The following is a 19,048-nucleotide window of genomic DNA, read 5'->3' on the forward strand; positions in this document are numbered from 1 at the left end:
TGGGTTTCTTGCAAGAATATAATATTAGCATTTTGGTTGTGATACTGTGTAATTGCTCTTTTTCTTTTATTATCTGTATTTAACCCCCTTACATTATGTGAGATTATTCTTATTTTGGGAGTCATGAGTCAGTTCCCCTCCCCTTCTCTACCTGTAGCTGACCAATATCTCCACTTGCAATGTTATGAAATCCTCTGCTCTCCTGTATAACTTTTCCTGATGGAGAAACTTTTGTCTCACCTGCTCGAAGGTACATAAAATGAATTGAAATAAACAAAAAACAAACAACAATAAACATTTGAATCTTATAACATTGTTTTTCCCTGTAGCATATTTGCATAGTTCTAACCATAATGTCGGGATAGTAGTTTCTTAATATATAGAGTTACTAACAACTTATATTTATTGAAAGTGGGAATTATATATATGGTCTAAGGAGCGGGTTGTAGGGGCATACGGCAAAGATGTTGCCCAGATCTTATGTGAATGTTGGACTTAATCTGCTTATCCTCCATCACAAGTAACTAATGACTATATATAACATAAATTTTACATCTTTATGTCCATCAATATATTCCAAGCAGTTAGTTTTGTAGATTGACATTTATATACTCATCTGTATCCAGTATCCTCTGCCAATATTATGAGGGACACATGTAGGGTATAGTCCAAGAGTTCAGGGAGTAGCGCTCTTCTAAGGATGCGCCAAAAGAAGGCAAAGAAAAAAATCCCAGCCTCGGTCACTGTCTACTCCATGATTCAGGGTCTTTATTTCTTCTTTGGAACTTTAGACCACTTCTCTGTTTGAGAGATGCTTTGTTGTTGTCCGCGTGGTCTTCTTCTGGTGTCTGGCTGACTTTCCCGCATTTCTGGACATTCTAATTTGAGAAGTTGGCAGGCCTCTGAGATATCCTCTTTGACTTTCACTGTGGTTTTACCATCCTGAAATATATGAAGCGTGAAAGGGAATCCCCATCGATACGCTATTTGATTCTTCCGTAGCAATTGTGTTAGGGGACGTAGTGCTGAGCGTTTCTGTAAAGTTCTGAGACATAAGTCTTGGTAGAATTGTATTACAGATCCTTTGAATTTAAAAGTCGGATTCTTCCTAGCTGCCGCCATTATCTCCTCCTTTTCTTGAAAGCGGGATAATTTAGATATATCTCTTGGAGGTTCCCCTTCCTTTGGTTTCGCTCTAAGAGCTCTATGAGCTCTTTCCATTTGAAATTTTCAGTCTTCAGATGTCCCTGTGATGGCTTGAAATAGATGTTTTAAATACTCATTTAGTTCTGTTGCAGTTATTGATTCTGGAACACCCTTTAGGCGTATGTTGCACCTCCTGCTTCTATTTTCTAAGTCTTCCATCTTTTCAAGAATATCTTCTATATCCTGTTGTTGATCTGTCAGTTGATGTGTAATGTTAGTGATATCTTCTTCTATGGATTCATCCTTTTCTTCTAGTGTTTCCACTCTTGTTCCAAGCTCCAATATATCTTGTTTAATTTATGCAAGACTGCTTATTATTGTATTTTGAAATGAATCAATTTTTTCCCACATCTTATTAAAGTTTGCATTGATATCTTTTTTGGAGACTAGGTTCCTTAAGTCCCCTTTAGTAGCAGGAATGTCACCATCATGTTGCTGAGGTTCCAATTCATGTTCTAACTCCTCATCTTGTGTGTTAGGTTCCATTTCCTTTATTTTATCACTTTTAGATGATTTGAAGAAAAGATTTGCTGCAGCAGATTTACCTGGTGTAGTTAATTTATTTTGTCTTTTAGTTGCCATGTTGCAATAAATATTGCTAGTGCTAGAGAAACTGTGCTGCCTTTGCTTTTGTATGTTAATGCAGAGTCATCAGAGTTCAAACAATGCAGAAAGCAGACTTTAGTTAATGAGGGCAAATGCAGCTGTTATCTCAAACTGTATCTTCATTAAAATTTAAATGCTGCAGCTTTTTTTTGTTGTAATCTCTGTTGCCTTTAGCTTATATTGTAGCTTGGGAAAAGTTATGAGGGAGAAGTGCAAACTGTCACTGTTTCATTTCTCTGCTGTGTTAAGATTATGAACTGACTTCTCCACACTTGCTTTATCTTAATATTTATTTCCCTCAGTCTTAAATATCACTATATGTAGTGCTAAAACCTCCCTGGTTTGTGTATCGATTTCCCTTTGCACTGTTTAAAATAGATTGTTAGGCATTGTGTTATATTCAGCAGCTAGCTAGGAGTCCTGTCTGGTGGCCATCTTTGTTTATTCCCACATGGCTATATAAAGTTTTATAACTCTTATATTCTTATCATCCTTAAGCATGTATATTGTTTATAGGCTTACCAGACTTCTAGTGGAGATGCATCAGGTTATTGTTGATGCTGAGATGATTTTTCTGTCTCCATTTCTGAGTAGCTCCTTTTTCTTGTTTCCCTGCAGCTTGTAAAATCTTTTTCCAGCTTGAATTCTTTTATCTGCAGTTTTGTGATCACATTTTTGGTTGCTGTCTGCTATTGTAAAGTGTATTTAATTACCTATAACATACCTGCAAGCTTTTGAGAATTATAAACCCACTTGAAACTACAGCAGGAGCTCACACTTTACATGTCTGCCACCATGCTCATCCAGGCTCCGCCCCTACTGTAAATTTTAAAGGGACAGTAGCTGTTTTTTTTTACATTTAATTTTTAAAGTGACAAAGTTTAAGGCATTTTCTTTTATTTTGGGTAAAGATGGACCAAGAGGCCCTACAGGATGTTACTTGTACATTGTGTTTTGATGCTAATGGGGAACCACCAATCCCTTTTTGTTCCTTTTATGTATTAAGAGAACATTACATTACAGGGATAGACTTTTTGAATCTGAGCTATCATTGTCTAAGGCGGATGCTGTTCAGTGGGCTCCTGTTCAGGTTATGCCGCAGCTTTCTCATCAGGCGTCCCAAACCTTGTGGTCTTCACATGCAGTGCCCTGCGTTTCCTCTCACACTCCTGTTGAAGTTACCTTGAAAGACATGGCTATCCACAAATCTTCGGCAGTTTCTGAGGCTCTGTCTGCTTTCCCTATGCTGCAAGGGAAGTGTAAGAGGAAGTATAAAGATTCAGTGTGTAAGGTTTCCGATTCAGTTGTGGCTATGTCAAATGTTTCTTCCCATAAATCTGAGGAGGAAGCTACTTCTATAGCGTCTGAGGGTGAAATCTCCGACTCTGACAGTGTGATTCCTTCTTCTGATGCTGAAGTTGTTTCCTTCAGGTTTAAGCTAGAATACCTCAGTTTGTTGCTTAAAGGGACACTAAACCCAATTTTATTTTCTTTCGTGAGTCAGATAGAGCATTACATTTTAAACAACTTTCTAATTTACTCCTATTATCAAATTGTATTCATTCTCTTGGTATCTTTATTTAAAATGCAAGAATGTAAGTTTAGATGCTGGCCCATTTTTGGCTAACAACCTGGGTTGTTCTTGCTGATTGGTGGATACATTTATCCAAAAATAAAAGTGATGTCCAGAGTACTGAACCAAAAAAGTTTAGATGCCTTCTTTTTCAAATAAAGATAGCAAGAGAATAAAGGAAAATTGATAATAGGAGTAAATTCGAAAGTTGCTTAAAATTGCATGCTCTATCTCAATCACAAAAGAAAAAAATTGGTTTCAGTGTCCCTTTAAGGAGGTTTTGACTACTTTGGACGACTCTGACATGACTGCTGTAGTGGCTCCTAAGAAGGCAAGTTAAATCAGTATTTTGACGTACCTTCCGCGGTGGAGGTATTTCCTGTTCCAGATGTGCTTCAGAGATTATTGCACGGGAGTGGGAGAAGCCTGGGATTCCTTTTTTCCCCTTCTGCAATTTTCAAGAAGATGTTTCCAATTGCTGATTCTATCAAAGAGTCTTGGCAGACGGCTCCCAAGGTGGAAGGAGCAATTTCCACCTTGGCTAAGAGGACCACTATTCCCATTGAGGATAGCTGTTCCTTTAAGGATCCTATGGATAAGAAGTTGGAAGAGTTACTTAAAAGGATCTATGTTCACCAGGGGTTCCAATGGCAGCCTGCAGTGTGTATTGCTACTGTCACCAGCACGGCAGCATACTGGTTTGATGTTTTGTCTGATTCTATTCACTCAGATGCTGCTCTTGAGGAAATCCAGGATAGGATTAAGGCTCTTAAATTGGCCAATTACTTTATTACAGATGTTTCTCTATAGGTAATCAAGTTGGGATTTCTGGCGCGCAGAGCCTTATGGTTGAAGTCCTGGTCTGCGGATGTGTCCTCTAAGTCTAAGCTTTTGTTGATTCCTTACAAGGTTAAGACCTTGTTTGGGCTGGGTTTAGCTTAGATTATTTCTGATATTACGGGAGGAAAGGGGCATTCCCTCCCTCAGGATAAGAGGAATAAGCAGAAGGGCCGTCAGAGTAATTTTTGTTTCTTTCTAAACTTTTCAGGTAAGCCTTCCCCCTCCTCTTCCAAGCAGGAACAGTCTAAGTCCTCCTGGAAGTCCAATCAGTCTTCGACCAAGGGGAAGCAATCTAAGAAGCCTGCTACTGACTCAGTCAGCATGAAGGGTCTGCCCCCGATCTGGGAATGGATCTTGTGGGGGCAGACTTTCTTTTGTCCCTCAGGCTTGGGTTCGGGATGTCCCGGATCCTTGGGCAGTGGACATCGTGTCCCAGGGATACAAGTTAGAGTTCAAGGATTTTCCTCCCAGGGGCAGGTTCCTTCTCTCCAGGTTATCTGTAGACCAGATAAAGAGAGGGGTGTTCTTACGTTGTGTTCAGGATCTTTCCAACATGGGAGTGATAGTTCCTGTTCCAATACAGGAGCAGGGTCTGGGATTCTATTCCAATCTGTTTGTGGTTCCCAAAAAGGAGGGAACCTTCAGACCAATTTTTGACCTCAAGAGCGTAAACAAGTTCCTCAGAGTTCCATCTTTCAAAATGGAAACTATTCGCTCCATTCTTCTCTTGGTTCAAGAGGGCCAATTCATGACAACAGTAGATCTGAAGGATGCGTATATGCATATTCCAATCCACAGGGACCATCACAAATTTCTGAGATTTGCTTTCCTAGCACTAGGCACTTTCATTTTGTGGCTCTTCTGTTTGGTCTTGCAACAGCTCCCAGGATTTTCTCAAAGGTCCTGGGAGCATTGCTGGTGGTACTCTGAGGGGTGTTGCTGTGACGCCGTATCTGGACGACATTCTGGTTCAGGCGCCATTTTTTCAACAAGTAAACTCCCACACGGAGATGTTGTCTTTTCTGCATTCTCATGGATGGAAGGTGAATTTGGGAAAAAGTTCCTTGATTCCAGCTACAAGAGTTGTGTTCTTGGGAACAATTATAGATTCTCTATCAATAAAGATTTTTCTGACAGAGGCCAGAAAAACACAGATCTTCAATTCTTGTCTTGCCCTTCATTCCTCTCTTCGGCCGTCAGTGGCTCAGTGTATGGAGGTCATTGGTCTGATGGTGTCGGCTATGGACATCATACCATTTGCTCGGTTCCATCTCAGGCCTCTGCAGTTATGCATGCTCAGTCAATGGAACGGGGATTATGTGGATCTGTCTCCGCGAATAGATCTGGATCAGGCGTCAAGGGACTCTCTTCTGTGGTGATTCTCAGGATCACCTCTCCCAGGGAACTTGCTTTCGCAGACCTTCCTGGGTGATCGTGACCTCGGATGCCAGTCTGCTGGGATGGGGAGCAGTCTGGGGCTCATTAAAGGCTCAGGGTCTATGGACTCGGGAGGAGTCGGTTCTTCCCATAAATATCCTAGAACTGAGGGCAATCTTCAATGCTCGCCTGGCCTCATTAAACTTCAGCCCAGTTTATCAGGTTCCAGTCGGACAACATAACCTCAGTGGCTTACATCAATCATCAGGGAGTTCCTTGGCCATGAAAGGGGTAGCCAAGATTATTCAGTAGGCGGAGGCTCACAACTGCTGTATGTCTGTGATCCATATTCCAGGGGTGGAAAAATTGTGAAGCATATTTTCTGAGCAGACAGACCTTTCATCCAGGGGAGTGGGAGCTTCACCCGGAGGTGTTTTCCAGCTTGATTCTCAAGTGGGGACAGCCGGAGTTGTATACCATGGCATCTCGTCAGAATGCAAAGCTTCCGAGGTACAGGTCGAGGTCAAGGGATCCTCAAGCTGTGCTGATAGATACTCTGGCAGTTCCTTTGGAATTTCATTCTAGTGTATGTTTTTGCTCATATCAGACAGGAGAGGGCATCAGTGATTCTCATCGCTCCGGGATAGCCTTGCAGAATCCGGTATGTGGATCCGGTGGAGATGTCCTCTCTTCCACCTTGGAGACATCCGTTAAGGAAGAACCTTCTACTTCAGAGGCCCTTCCTTCATCCAAATCTCGTTTCTTGGAAGCTGACTGCTTGGAGATTAAACGCTGGTTATTGAAACTATGATTCAGGCTCGTAAGCCTGTGACTAGAAAAATGTACTATAAGATATGGCATAAATATCTGTATTGGTGTGAATCCAGAGGTTTCTCTTGGAGTAGAGTTAGGATTCATAGGATGATGATCCGTGGGCTCACCGTGTCATTAGAAAGAAAAGAAAATGTATGCTTACCTGATAAATTTATTTCTTGACACGGTGAGTCCACGGCCCACCCTGTATTTTTCGCACAGTTTATTTTTTTCTATAAACCTCAGGCACCTCTGCACCTTATGTTACTTCCTTTCTCCTTTCCCTTTGGTCGAATGACTGTGGTTTGTAGGTAGGGAAGTGATATTTATCAGCTTTGCTGTGGTGCTCTTTGCCTCCTCCTGCTGGTCAGGAATGATATTCCCAACAGTATTTATGATGAACCGTGGACTCACCGTGTTAAAAAATAAATAAATTTATCAGGTAAGCATACATTTTCTTTTTTTTGTTCTTACAATTTTTGTGCTCCATTGAAGTCTAGACGGAATACATTAACATAGTCGCAATATTGTAACTGTCTTTTTTCTTGCAACGTGTTTAGTTACCACCGTGATCACCTGAATGTACAAACAAATCCATTTATGTTTTTAAGAAAGTGAAGAAATACATTTTATTTGGGTTCTATACATAGACATAACACATTTTTCATATAGAGCTTAAAATGCCCTATTCTCTACCAAATCCCCATGTATTGTGTTTGAACATATATTAATGATCTGCTTTCTTTTTGCTTTCCAGTACCACCATCATTTGAACGAGCAGGCAATTTTCTCTTAAATGAGAGGTCTGTGGCTAGTAAGGGAGCTGAGATTGAGGGGTTTGAACAGCTCCTTTACCTGTGTCATTTTTCTAGCCCCACCCCCTCTGATGTCACCACTCACTTTTGTGGTGACATCACCGGCACTCTGATGTAGCTCTGGTAGTAATCAGTCCTGCAGTGCAGGGGAATCACTGATCTGGTGCTGCGATCAGTGATTCCCCTTACGAGAATGGGTTGTCATTCGCTTAAAGGCCGCAGTTTATGTAACAATCCATTCTTGTCATGTAAAGGCCAGCGGTTAATATGTATAGAGGTTTATAGGAGCCCCTATGTGCAGATCATAACTACACAGGAAGCCCCATATATGAGGATAAGCCCTTATTTTTACTATAGAGTTTAGGTGAAAAACACTTGTCTATAACCTGTTTTATTAAAATATTAATTTAAAAAAAAAAAAATCATTCTTAAGATATGGTGAGTTCACGGAATCATCAATTACTGTTGGGAATATCACTCCTGGCCAGCAGGAGGCAAAGAGCACCACAGCAAAGATGTTAAGTATCACTTCCCTTCCCACTATCCCCAGTCATTCTCTTTGCCTTCAGTGCAAGGAGGAGGTGAAGTTTAGGTGTCTTAAAGAATTTCTCCTATCAAGATTTTATTATGGCTGTCCTGCTGTCGGGCAGCATCAGAGGTAAGTGCAGCTTTTATTTTCCTAGAGTGAGGTTGTCTGCACATATTTATATTTATGGGCTCTGTCAGTAAAGAGCCTTTTTTGACCTGACCGCATTAGAGAGACCGACTCTGAGCCGTACTGATATTGGGAGCTAGGTCTCAGTAATAGCAAGGGACTTTCCCACATGGCGGTTTTACTTTGTGCTTAACACTTGCAACCGACAGGAGGGTTATTTCACATAACCGGGTGGTCTGTAACAGGCTGTTTAGTCAGGCTCCGTAAAAATGTCGGATCTTTTTGTTACTCATACGTCTGGTTGATGTTCCAGATATTCAATCTTTTTGTCAGGCTCGGACTAGATTCAGGCCTGTGTTTAGACCAATTGCTCCTCCTTGGAGTTTGCGTTTAGTTTTTAAAGTTCTTCACAGAATTCCGTTTGAACCTATTCCTTCCATATATATTAAAGTTATTATTTTGGAAAGTTTTGTTTGTGGTTGCTGTTGATGCTGCTCAAAGAGTATCTGAGTTTTCGGCACTGCAATGTAATTCTCCTTATCTTAGTTTCAACTCTGATAAGGTGATATGTACCAAACCTGTTTTCCTTCCTAGGATTGTCTATAATAAGAATATTTATTGGGAAATTGTTTTCCTTCTTTGTGTCCTAATCCTTCTTTTAAGAAGGAGCGACTGTTACGCTCTTAAGCGTGGTCCGTGCCTGGAAGTTTTTATTTACAGGCCACTATAGATTTTCGTTAATCTTCTTCCCTTTTTGTTGTTTTTCTTGGAAGCGTAGGGGTCAGAAGGCTTTGGCTTCCTCTTTATTTTTGGCTGCGGAGTATCATCCGTTTTTGTATTGAGACTGCTGGACAGCAGCCTCCTGATCGAATTACGACTCATTCCTCTGAGTCTGTGACTTTCTCATGGGCATTTGAACATGATGCTTCTGTGGAACAGATTTACAAGGCTGTGCCTTGGCCTTCTCTTCGCATTTCTTTAAAATTTTTACATATTTGATTCTTTGGCCTCGTCCGAGGCTGTTTTTGGGAGGAAATTTCTTTGAGCAGTGGTGCCTTTCGTTTAGGTTCCTGTCTTGTCCATCCCTTTCATCCGTGTCCTATAGCTTTGGTATTGTATCCCATAAGTAAGGATGAAATCCGTGGACTCGTCATATCTTGTAAAAGAAAAGGAAATTTATGCTTAGCTGATAAATTTGTTTCTTTTGTGATATGACGAATCCACGGCCCACCCTGTCCTTTTCTAAGACAGGTCTTTATTTTTGTTCAAACTTCAGTCACCTCTGCTCCTGGGCTTTTCCTTTCTCTTCCTAACTTCGGTCGAATGACTGGGTTGGGAGGGAAGGGAGGATCTATTTATACAGCTCTGCTGTGGAGCTCTTCGCCTCCTCCTGCTGACCAGGAGGCGATATCCCATAAGTAAGGATGAAATCCGTGGACTCGTCATATCGTAAAAGAAACAAATTTATCAGGTAAGCATAAATTTCCTTTTTGATGTACCTTTTCCTGGAGAGGTGTTTCCAGTGCCAGACCGTGTAACAGAAATTATTGTCCGGGAATTCCTTTTTCTCCTTCTCCAGTCTTTAGGAAGACTCTATTTATTAAGGAGTCGTGGCAGACGGTCCCCAAGGTGGAAGGGCCAATTTCTACACTGGCCAAGAGGACTACTATTGAGGATAGTTGCTCTTTCAAAGACCCTATGGACATGAAGCTGGAGGCTTTCTTAAAGGGACAGTAAACCTTAAAAATAATGTTATCTAATTCTGCACATAGTGCAGAATTATATAACATTATATTAGCCAAACATTTATAAAACATAATTTCCCCTATTATTTAAAAAAAAAAAAAACGCTGTTTCACAGACCCGCTGAGCGGGTCTGTTATATTTACTCAGCGCATCGGGCCAGCTGTATAGTCACGACCTGACCGCGCCATAAGACTAAGTGCAGCTCGCTCCTGTCACAGGAGCGAGCTGCACTTAGTCTTATGGCGCGGTCGGGCCGGGCTGTGACTATACCCACTCAGCAGAGAGCGGGTCTGTGAAACAGCGGGGGGGGGGGGGGGGTTAAAATTAATAGGGGAAATTATGTTTTATGTTTGGCTGATATAATGTTATATAATATTATTTTTAAAGTTTACTGACACTTTAAAGAAGATGTATATTCATCAGGGTCTGCAATGGCAACCGGCGGTGTGTATTGCTACTGTGACAAGTGCGGCAGCTTATTGGTTTAACGCTTTGTCTGAGTCCCTCCAAGCAGAGACCACTTTGGAGGAGATATAGTATAAATTCCAATTCCTTTATTACTGACGCTTCTTTACAGGTCATTAAGTTGGGGGCCAAAATATCTGGTTTCTCAATTTTGGCGCGTAGAGCGCTATGGCATAAATCTTGGTCAGCAGATGTTTCTTTTAAATCTAAACTTTTGGCGATTTTCCTTACAAGGGAAAGACCTTGTTTGGGCCGAGTTTAGCAGAAATTATTTCCTACATCACGTGTGGTAAAGGATCCTTTCTGCCTCAAGATAAGAACAAATCGAAAGGACATCAGAGTAATTTTCGTTCCTTTCTTAACTTCAGAGGTAAGTCTCTCCCTCCCCCCCCCCTACCAAGCAGGATCAGTCCACGCCTTCTTGTAAGCCCAGTCAGTCTTGGAACAAGGGGAAGCAATCTAAGAAGAATCAGCTGAATCTAGTCTGCATGAAAGGTTTATCCCCGATCCGGGATCGGATCAAGTAGGGGGCAGACTCTCTGTTTTCACAGGCTTGGGAGCGAGATGTTCCAGACCCGTGAGCAGGGGACATAGTATCCCAGGATTACAAGTTAGAATTCAAGACCTTTCCTCCTAGGGGCAGATTCCACCTCTCAAGATTATCTGTAGACCAGATAAAGAGAGGCATTCTTAAAATGTGTAGAGGAACTTTCTCTCCTGGGAGTGGTAATCCCAGTCCCAATTCAGGAACAGGATCTCGGGTTCTATTCCAACCTATTCGTGGTGCCCAAAAAAGAGAGAACTTTCAGACCTATTCTAAATCTAAAGTTTCTCAGAGTGCCGTCTTTCAAGATGGAGACTATCCGCTCCATTCTTCCTCTGGTTCAACAGGGTCAATTCATGACGACCATAGACCTGAAGGATGCGTACCTACATGTGCCTATTCACAGGAATCATCACAAATTTCTGAGATTTGCCTATCTGGACAAACACTTAAACTTTGTAGCGCTTCCATTTGGCCTAGCCACAGCTCCCAGAATTTTCTCAAAGGTCCTGGGAGCTCTGTTGGCAGTAATCCGGTCTAGAGGAATTGCAGTGGCTCCTTATTTGGACGACATTCTGGTTCAGGCGCCATCTTTTCATCTAGCAAAATCTCACACAGAGATCTTGTTGTCTTTTATTCGTTCCCACAGATGGAAGGTGAATTTGGAAAAAAGTTCCCTTATTCCCGCTACAAGGGTGGCTTTGTTAGGAACCATTATAGACTCCCTATCAATGAATTTTTTTCTGATGGAGGTCAGAAGAGACAAGAATCTTTCCCCTTGCCTAGCTCTACAATCGGCTGTATGGCTATTAGTGGCCCAATGTAAGGAGGTAATCGGTCTGATGATGGCTTGACATAGTTCCCTTTGTTCGATTCCAATTGAGAGCGCTTCAGTTATGTATAGTCAATGAAATGAGGATTATACAGATCTGTCTCTGAGGATAGTTCTGGATCAATCGACAAGATACTCTCTGCCATGGTTGCTGTCTCAAGAACATCTGTCCCAGGGGACATGCTTTCAGAGACCCTCATGGGTGATTGTGACCTCAGACGCTAGCCTGATGGGCTGGGGAGTGGTCTGGGACTCGTTGAAGGTGCAAGGGCTCTGGTCTCAGGAGGAATCGACTCTCCCCATAAATATTCCGGAGTTGAGAGCAATCTTCAATGCCTTGATGGCTTGGCCTCAGTTGGCTCTAGTCTGTTTTATCAGGTTCCAGTCGGACAACATAACCTCGTGGCTTACATCAACCACCAGGGGGGAACCCGGAGTTCCTTAGCCATGAAGGAGGTCGCGCGAATTATTCAGTGGGAGGAGGTTCACAATTGCTGTCTATCTGCCATCCACATTCCAGGAGTTGACAATTGGGAAGCGAATTTCCTGAGCAGACAGACTTTTCATCCCGGGGACTGGGAACTTCATCTGGAAGTGTTCTCCAGGTTAGTAACCAAATAGGGGTTACCGGAATTGGATCTGATGGTGTCTCGTCAGAACGTCAAGCTCCCAAAGTACGGCTCGAGTTTGAGAGAACCTTGAGGCCTTTGTGATAGATGCTCTGGCAGTTGCTTGGAAGTTCAGGTTGGCATATGTTTCGTCCGTTTGCACTTCTGCCACGAGTCATTGCATGGATCTAGCAAGAGAGAGTATCAATGATTCTAATAGCTCTGGGGTGGCCTTGCAGGATCTGGTATGCAGATTTAGTGGAAATGTTGTCTCTACCTCTGTGGAGACTACCTCTGAGGAAGGTTCTTCTACTTCATCATCATCTGAAGCTGACTGCTTGGAGATTGAACGCTTGATTTTAGCTAAGCATGTTTTTTCCAAATCGGTGTCACTAGAAAAATTTAACACAAGATATGGCGTAAATATCTTTATTTCTAAGGGTTACTCTGGGAGTAGGGTTAGGATTCCAAGAATTTTGTCCTTTCTCCAGGAGGGTTTGGAGAAGGGTTTGTCTGTCTGTCAGTACCCCGAAGGGTAAGATTTCTGCTCTATCTATTTTGCGGATGTACCAGATGTGCAATCTTTTTGTCAGGCCTTGGTCAGTATCAGACCTGTATTTAATTCTTGGACCTTTAACCTTGTTCTTAAAGTTTTGCAACAGGCTCTGTTTCAGCTAATTCATTCCATAGATATTTAGTTATTATCTTGGAAGGTTTTATTTCTTACTGCTACCTCTTCTGCACGGAGGGTTTCTGAACTCTCAGCTTTGCAGTGTGACTCTCCTTATCTCATATTTCATGCAGATAAGGCAGTTCTTCGTACCAAGTATGGTTTTCTTCCTAAGGTTGTTTTGGATAGAAATATTAATCCGGAATTGGTTGTTCCTTCTCTCTGTCCTAATCCTTCTCGTAAAGAACGTTTGTTGCACAACTTAAGATATGGTGCATGCTCTTAAATTCTGTTTGCAGGCGATAAAGGACTTTCAGTCTTCTGCATTGTTTGTTTTTCTGATAAATGCAAGGGTCAGAAAGCTACTGCCACTTTTATTTCTCTCTCTGGTTGAGAAGTATTATCCGTTTGGCATATGAGACTGCTGGACAGCAGCCTCCTGAGAGAATCACAGTTCATTCCACTAGGGCTGTTTCTTCTTTCTGGACCTTCAAGAATGAGGCCTCTGTGGAGCAGATTTGCAAGGCTGCGACTTGGTCTTCTTTGCACACTTTTTCTAAATTTTCTAAATTTGATTCTTTTGCTTCAGCTGAGGCTTCTTTTAGGAGAAAGGTTTTGCAAGCAGCGGTGCCTTCTGTTTAGGTTACCTGCCTTGTCCCTCCCTAATCATCTGTGTCCTCTAGCTTGGGTATAGATTCCCAATAGTAATTGATGATTCCGTGGACTCGCTGTATCTTAAAGAAAACAAAATTTATGCTTACCTGATAAATGTATTTTATCCCCCCTTTATTTTGAGACAGTTTTTGCATTAAAACCTCAGGCACCTCTACACCTTGTGTTGCTTCCTTTCTCTTCTTTTCCTTTGGTCGAATGACTAGGGATTGTGGGAAGGGGAGTGATACTTAACAGTTTTGCTGTGGTGCTCTTTGCCTCCTCCTGCTGGCCATGAGTGATATTCTCAAAAGTAATTGATGATTCCGTGGACTCACCGTATCTAAAAATAAATAAATTTATCAGGTAAGCATAAATTTTGTTTTTCACTCTTTTGCAGGTTTCTTACATGTAATGATATATACATGAAATAACAATATAGTTTGCTGGGTCTCCTGAGAAAAAAAGATATATAATATTTGTAAGTTTCTCGCTACAATCTTACCTTCTGTAGGGCTTTAATGTGAGCAACATCTAAACATTACAAAATAGCTCAGTACAGGGGTGAAAATGGCTCAGTAGTTAAGGGGTTAAATACGCAATAGCACATCCAACTTGGTATTTGCAATTTGGTTATAAAAGATGTCTTTACAGATGACTACAAATCATCTATTTTACCCGAGTTCAAACCACTATGGATAGACCCCAAAGCTTTGTTAACCTTAATTTTACTCCCAGTTCGAATAAACCAATACCATTTGACTCTCAGTACAAATAAACTATTAACAGCATTCTCTTGTTTTACACAGGATCAAAAACCAGGTTATCTTCTGCAATTAAAAAACGAATTATTCGTCAACTGGACCCTGCACACAAGATCATTCCAACAGTCAAGAAATCATTTCCATGTTCTGATTGCGGGAAATCTTTTAATCAGCAAGCAAACCTGATTATCCATCAAAAAGCTCATAAGAGCAATAAATCGTTTATGTGTTCGGAGTGTGGGAAATCTTTTAGCAAGCGAAAATTCCTGATTAATCACCAGATCACTCATACTGGCCAGCGGCCCTTCTTGTGTACTATATGCGGGAAGCGTTTTTTCTTCAAATCAGTGCTTGTATCACACATAAAAATTCATTCAGGAGAGAAACCATTTACATGCTCTGAATGCGGGAAAAGTTTTAACCGGAGATCCAATCTTTATTCGCATCAGAGAAATCATAAAGGAGAGAAGCCATTCTTATGTTCGGTGTGTGGCAGGTGTTTCACCCAGAAAACAACCCTTGTCAAACATCAGACTGTTCATACAGGAGAGAAACCGTTCTCTTGTAACCAATGTGACAAACGCTTTGCTCGGCGCCATCACCTTCTTGTGCATGAGAAAATTCATAGCAGACCGCAAACTTTTTCTTGCACGGACTGTGGGAAAAATTTTAAACGTCAGTCAAACCTTACTGCACACCTGAAACATCCTCATCATAACAGCGAAAATCCATTGTCATGTACAGAGTGTGGAAAGCATTTCACAGTAAAAGCCAACCTTACAAAACATATGAAAATTCATACGGGCGAACGACCATATAAGTGTACCCAGTGTGACAAAAAATTTGGCCGGCGATCGCACCTTGTCACACATCTGAAAGTTCACGCATCACCAAAGCTCATTCCAATTCCCTGTCCTCCAGTAGGGAAGTTAGTTTTTCAACAAGTCCAGGTGAAAGGCGAATCATAGTCTAGTATGAAAATGCTTGAATTTATGATTATTTAACAAATTATTAAACCAGGGAAAATCTAGGAGCCAGCCCAAACATTTAGGAGCCAGAAACTTCAGGCCATCAATGTCCTAAAGTTTCTGGCTTCTAAATGTATGGGCTGGCTTCTAGATATATATGGGCTGGCTCATATACACACCTTTAAATTTCCACTAGTCATTGAAGAGTAAGAAATTACAGCAGGCGAATAAAAATAATAATAATAATCTGACACTGTCCTATCTTTAACACTTGAGTGGAATAGTAACATTTGGATTTCACAGCTACCAGGCCTAGAAAGGATCCAGCCCTCACCAAGCTGGTGGCGACCTGTGGATGGAAGTGGGGGTGCCCATAGGTGTCTTGGATACTCCCTGGCGCCTTGATTTGTTGAGCCCAGTTGTAAACTGTTTAACCCTCTCCCCTTACAAAGGAGTTAAAGCTTGTAGGCCAGACTTCACTCTCCCTTTGTTCCTAAGCAGGACATTACTGAAGATTGTTAGCTACATGTGTGTGCCACTCCCAGTTGGCTCACTGGAGTGGCAATGTATCGTGGCTCCTCGGCATCACTTAACCAATCTGTTCAACCCCTGCAGAGATGTTTAATATTAAAATTCTCTAACAAACGATTTATATGAAAGACTTGAAAAATTGTTTAGCCTACAACAATAGACATTATTACAAGAGGAACAACTATTTTTATATTTTGAATACAGGAAATATTTTTCCCTGCAATGTATCCTTGTTAATTATGGGCGAGAAACCAGGTATGATTTGCAAATGTTATATACTAAATGTTAAATAGTTAATGCTATATTGTTAATATTATATGGTTAAGCTTAAAGGAACCCAGCCATTATAGAATACGGATTTGTTTGTATACAGTTACTGCAGCTTCTATGGGATGCCTCAGTTGTTATGACGTGTTCTCAGGTCACACAATGTCATCGTAAAGAGTTTATCTGGGCATCTGCTCTGCTGTTTGTGCTTTTGTTACTGTAATTAAGGGCTTGTCAAATACTAGGCTCCATGACCTGTACGTGTGGTGGATTAATCATCTTATGCTTTGTATACAAATAAATTTGTCTGGTTCCTAGGGTGGTGTTTCTGGCTCCTCGTCTTTATGAACTATTAAATATGAAATTAATTTATAAGTAGCGCAGTAGGACCTGTCTGTATATGCAGATCTAGCTGAAAGACACTGTAGAAAAAATAAATAAAAAAGCTGTAAAACTTCACACTGACAGACTGCCATTACCTACAATGGTGGTGACGGGGGCGGGGGGGGGGGAGAGAGCTGTCTGGGTGGTGTCATGTAGGAGGGTAATTCCTACATTATAATATTATCACCCTTACCAACTAACTCCTTCACTGCCGTAAATCTCATGTGTTGTGCGCAGCTGCAATTAGTGCCCTTCAAATGACCAAAAATCAATATGTCTGCTGTTTCTAAACAAAGGGAATCCCAGAGAAGCTTTTACAATCATTTGTGACAGGATTGCACAAGCGGTATGTAATTCATTTTAGTGAGAAACCCAAAGTTTGTGAAAAAGTACATTTTGTTATGATTGCATTTGGTGGTGAAATGGTGGCATTAAATATACCAAAAAGGGTCTAGATCAGTGGCCTCAATGTACAGATCCTGGGGCCATATGCGGCCCTAAAGATAATTTAATCTGGCCCTCTCTCTTGTTTATTAGGTAAATTATTAATTTGGCCCCATAATTTTTTTAGGGTTCTAAGAGGTGTAACTAGTTGATGTTCTATATAAGCACCCATAAGATAAATATAAAGACAAGCATGCATTGTCTAGTGTAGACCCCCTTTATGCACTGCTTGGATCAATGTCCCTTTTTATTCAGTTTCAGAATGATCACAATATAAATATATACTGTGTATATCTATAAACTACAGCTCCTAAAATGTATTACTACTTGGGTAAATGTAACTGCCAGTTTCTATTATATCCAGTTCCAGAGCACTCACTTTGTTCAAGTGTCTCCCAGATATAATGAGCTTGATACCCCTCAATACCTTGAGTTTATATATATATTATAGGTAAATAAAAAACAAATCTCTATTTCTGTATAAATGGAGTCATAGAAAAAAATGCTAAAAATTATCTGGTGTTTTGGGCAAGTTTTTCTCTGAAATGTGGACTTGCATAGCTTGGCGAATTGTTTGGGCTAATTTTATTGCAATGGGTTAGAGCGCCCCCAATCTTTCCCTCTTGAGGGGTATTGGTAGAATTCACACATTGGAGAGTTTTTAAACACAATCTAGGCGTAAAAGCTTTTGTTTTACTATTTACATGACCTTTCACTTAGTGAGTGACCAGTAACGATTCTGCTCAAGAGGAGAGAAGGTAAAAACCTAGTGAAAAATATTTTCTTAATTATAGGGAACCTATGCTCCAATTGTAACCTCGTGGAACATGTAATCTGACATTGAACATTAAATAGTTGACACAAATCTATTTCTTTCGTAAAATATGGTGAGTCCACAGCGTCCTCAATTACTGTTGGGAATATCACTCCTGGCCAGCAGGAGGAGGCAAAGAGCACCACAGCCAAGCTGATAAATATCTCTTCCTCTCCCACAAACCCCAGTCATTTTCTTTACCTTGGTGCATGGAGGAGGTGAAGTTTTGGTGTCTGAAGAAAATTGAATTTATTTTACTTCAATCAAGATTTTATTATTTTGAAAGCCAGAGTAGGTTTACTCTGATCTTTCTTCTCAAGATTGGGTCTAGCCGTGCTCCACGTTAATCTCTTCAGTAGGGCAGTGGTGGCTTTAAGCAGTTAGGAACTTGTGAAGTGGGCTTCACTGCGTTTTCCTAAAATTCTTGCTGCCCAAGTATAGAAAGCCAGAGTAGGTTTACTCTGATTCTTTCTCTTTCTAAAAGTCTCTGTGGGGAGATGTGTCCTTTCATACTGTGTAAGCTGTCTTCCTGCCGGGCGGCTAGATGCAAGCAAGTGCTTTTCGTCTTCTAGGGGAGACTGGGCACTTTATCAGATTATCTGCAGTATTTTTGGGACACAGTATATCCTTATTAAAGGGTCAGTATACACTCATTTTCATATAACTGCATGTAATAGACACTACTATAAAGAATAAGACGCACAGATACTGATATAAAAATCCAGTATAAAACAGTTTAAAAACATACGTAGAAGCTCTCAGTTTAGCTCTGTTGAAAAGGTAGCTGGAAAGCCCACTGCAAGTGGGAACTAAGACACTCCCCCCTCCCCCTTCTTTTGCATATGAAAAGACCCTTTACACAAACAGGAGCAAGCTATAAACGCCAGTATTCACATAAAATTTTGGGGCATGGTTAGGAGTCTGAAAATCTGAACAATGTTATTTAAAAATAAGCAAAACTATACATTAAAAAAAAAAAACTTCAAGGGCTATATAAATAGATCTACAAAATAATTATGCAAAAAAAGAGTGTATAATGTCCCTTTAAGGATATCTTTAAGGGCAGGGTGCAGGCACTTTTATATGTATGTGACAGACAGTATATTAACTTGTTTAGGGAGTTTTAACCTTATTTTGAGATTGAAGGGGTTAATTTACTTTTAAAAGCTATTTTGGAACGTTAGACCTAAATTGCTTTAGCCTCATATGCTCTTTGTTTCCTCTATGAGGACTTTGCACAACAGAGTTTTATAGTAACGACTTCCTCTCTTTCTCTTCCGCTCTATGAAAGCGGTGTCGATATAAGCTGTATTAAGTCATAATTGGGCTCAAGTGTAACGTGCGCTTTGTTGCGCAGTTTCATTTGGCAGTTTTTGGGTATGTATTAAAGGTGAGGACATAGACTCTTAACTTTGTGAAAGGAGAAGCACTTAGGTGTTTTGTGCGCCTCTCTTCCTTAGTGAGTATTTGACTCC

At 40.8% G+C, this 19,048-nt stretch overlaps 1 protein-coding gene across 1 annotated transcript in view; it reads left to right on the forward strand.

The window, feature by feature from the left end:
* Positions 1-16,250, forward strand: part of LOC128666742 (gastrula zinc finger protein XlCGF8.2DB-like) — a 71,569-nt gene extending 55,319 nt beyond the window's left edge. The window contains exon 3 of the mRNA XM_053721498.1: positions 14,211-16,250. Within this exon, the coding sequence (XP_053577473.1) occupies positions 14,390-15,133 (744 nt within the window). The 5' untranslated portion in view covers positions 14,211-14,389 and the 3' untranslated portion in view covers positions 15,134-16,250. The remainder of the gene's footprint in view (positions 1-14,210) is intronic.
* The last annotated feature ends 2,798 nt before the right edge of the window (positions 16,251-19,048 follow it).

Source organism: Bombina bombina, chromosome 7 (genome assembly GCF_027579735.1).
Source record: "Bombina bombina isolate aBomBom1 chromosome 7, aBomBom1.pri, whole genome shotgun sequence".
Taxonomy (NCBI): domain Eukaryota; kingdom Metazoa; phylum Chordata; class Amphibia; order Anura; family Bombinatoridae; genus Bombina; species Bombina bombina.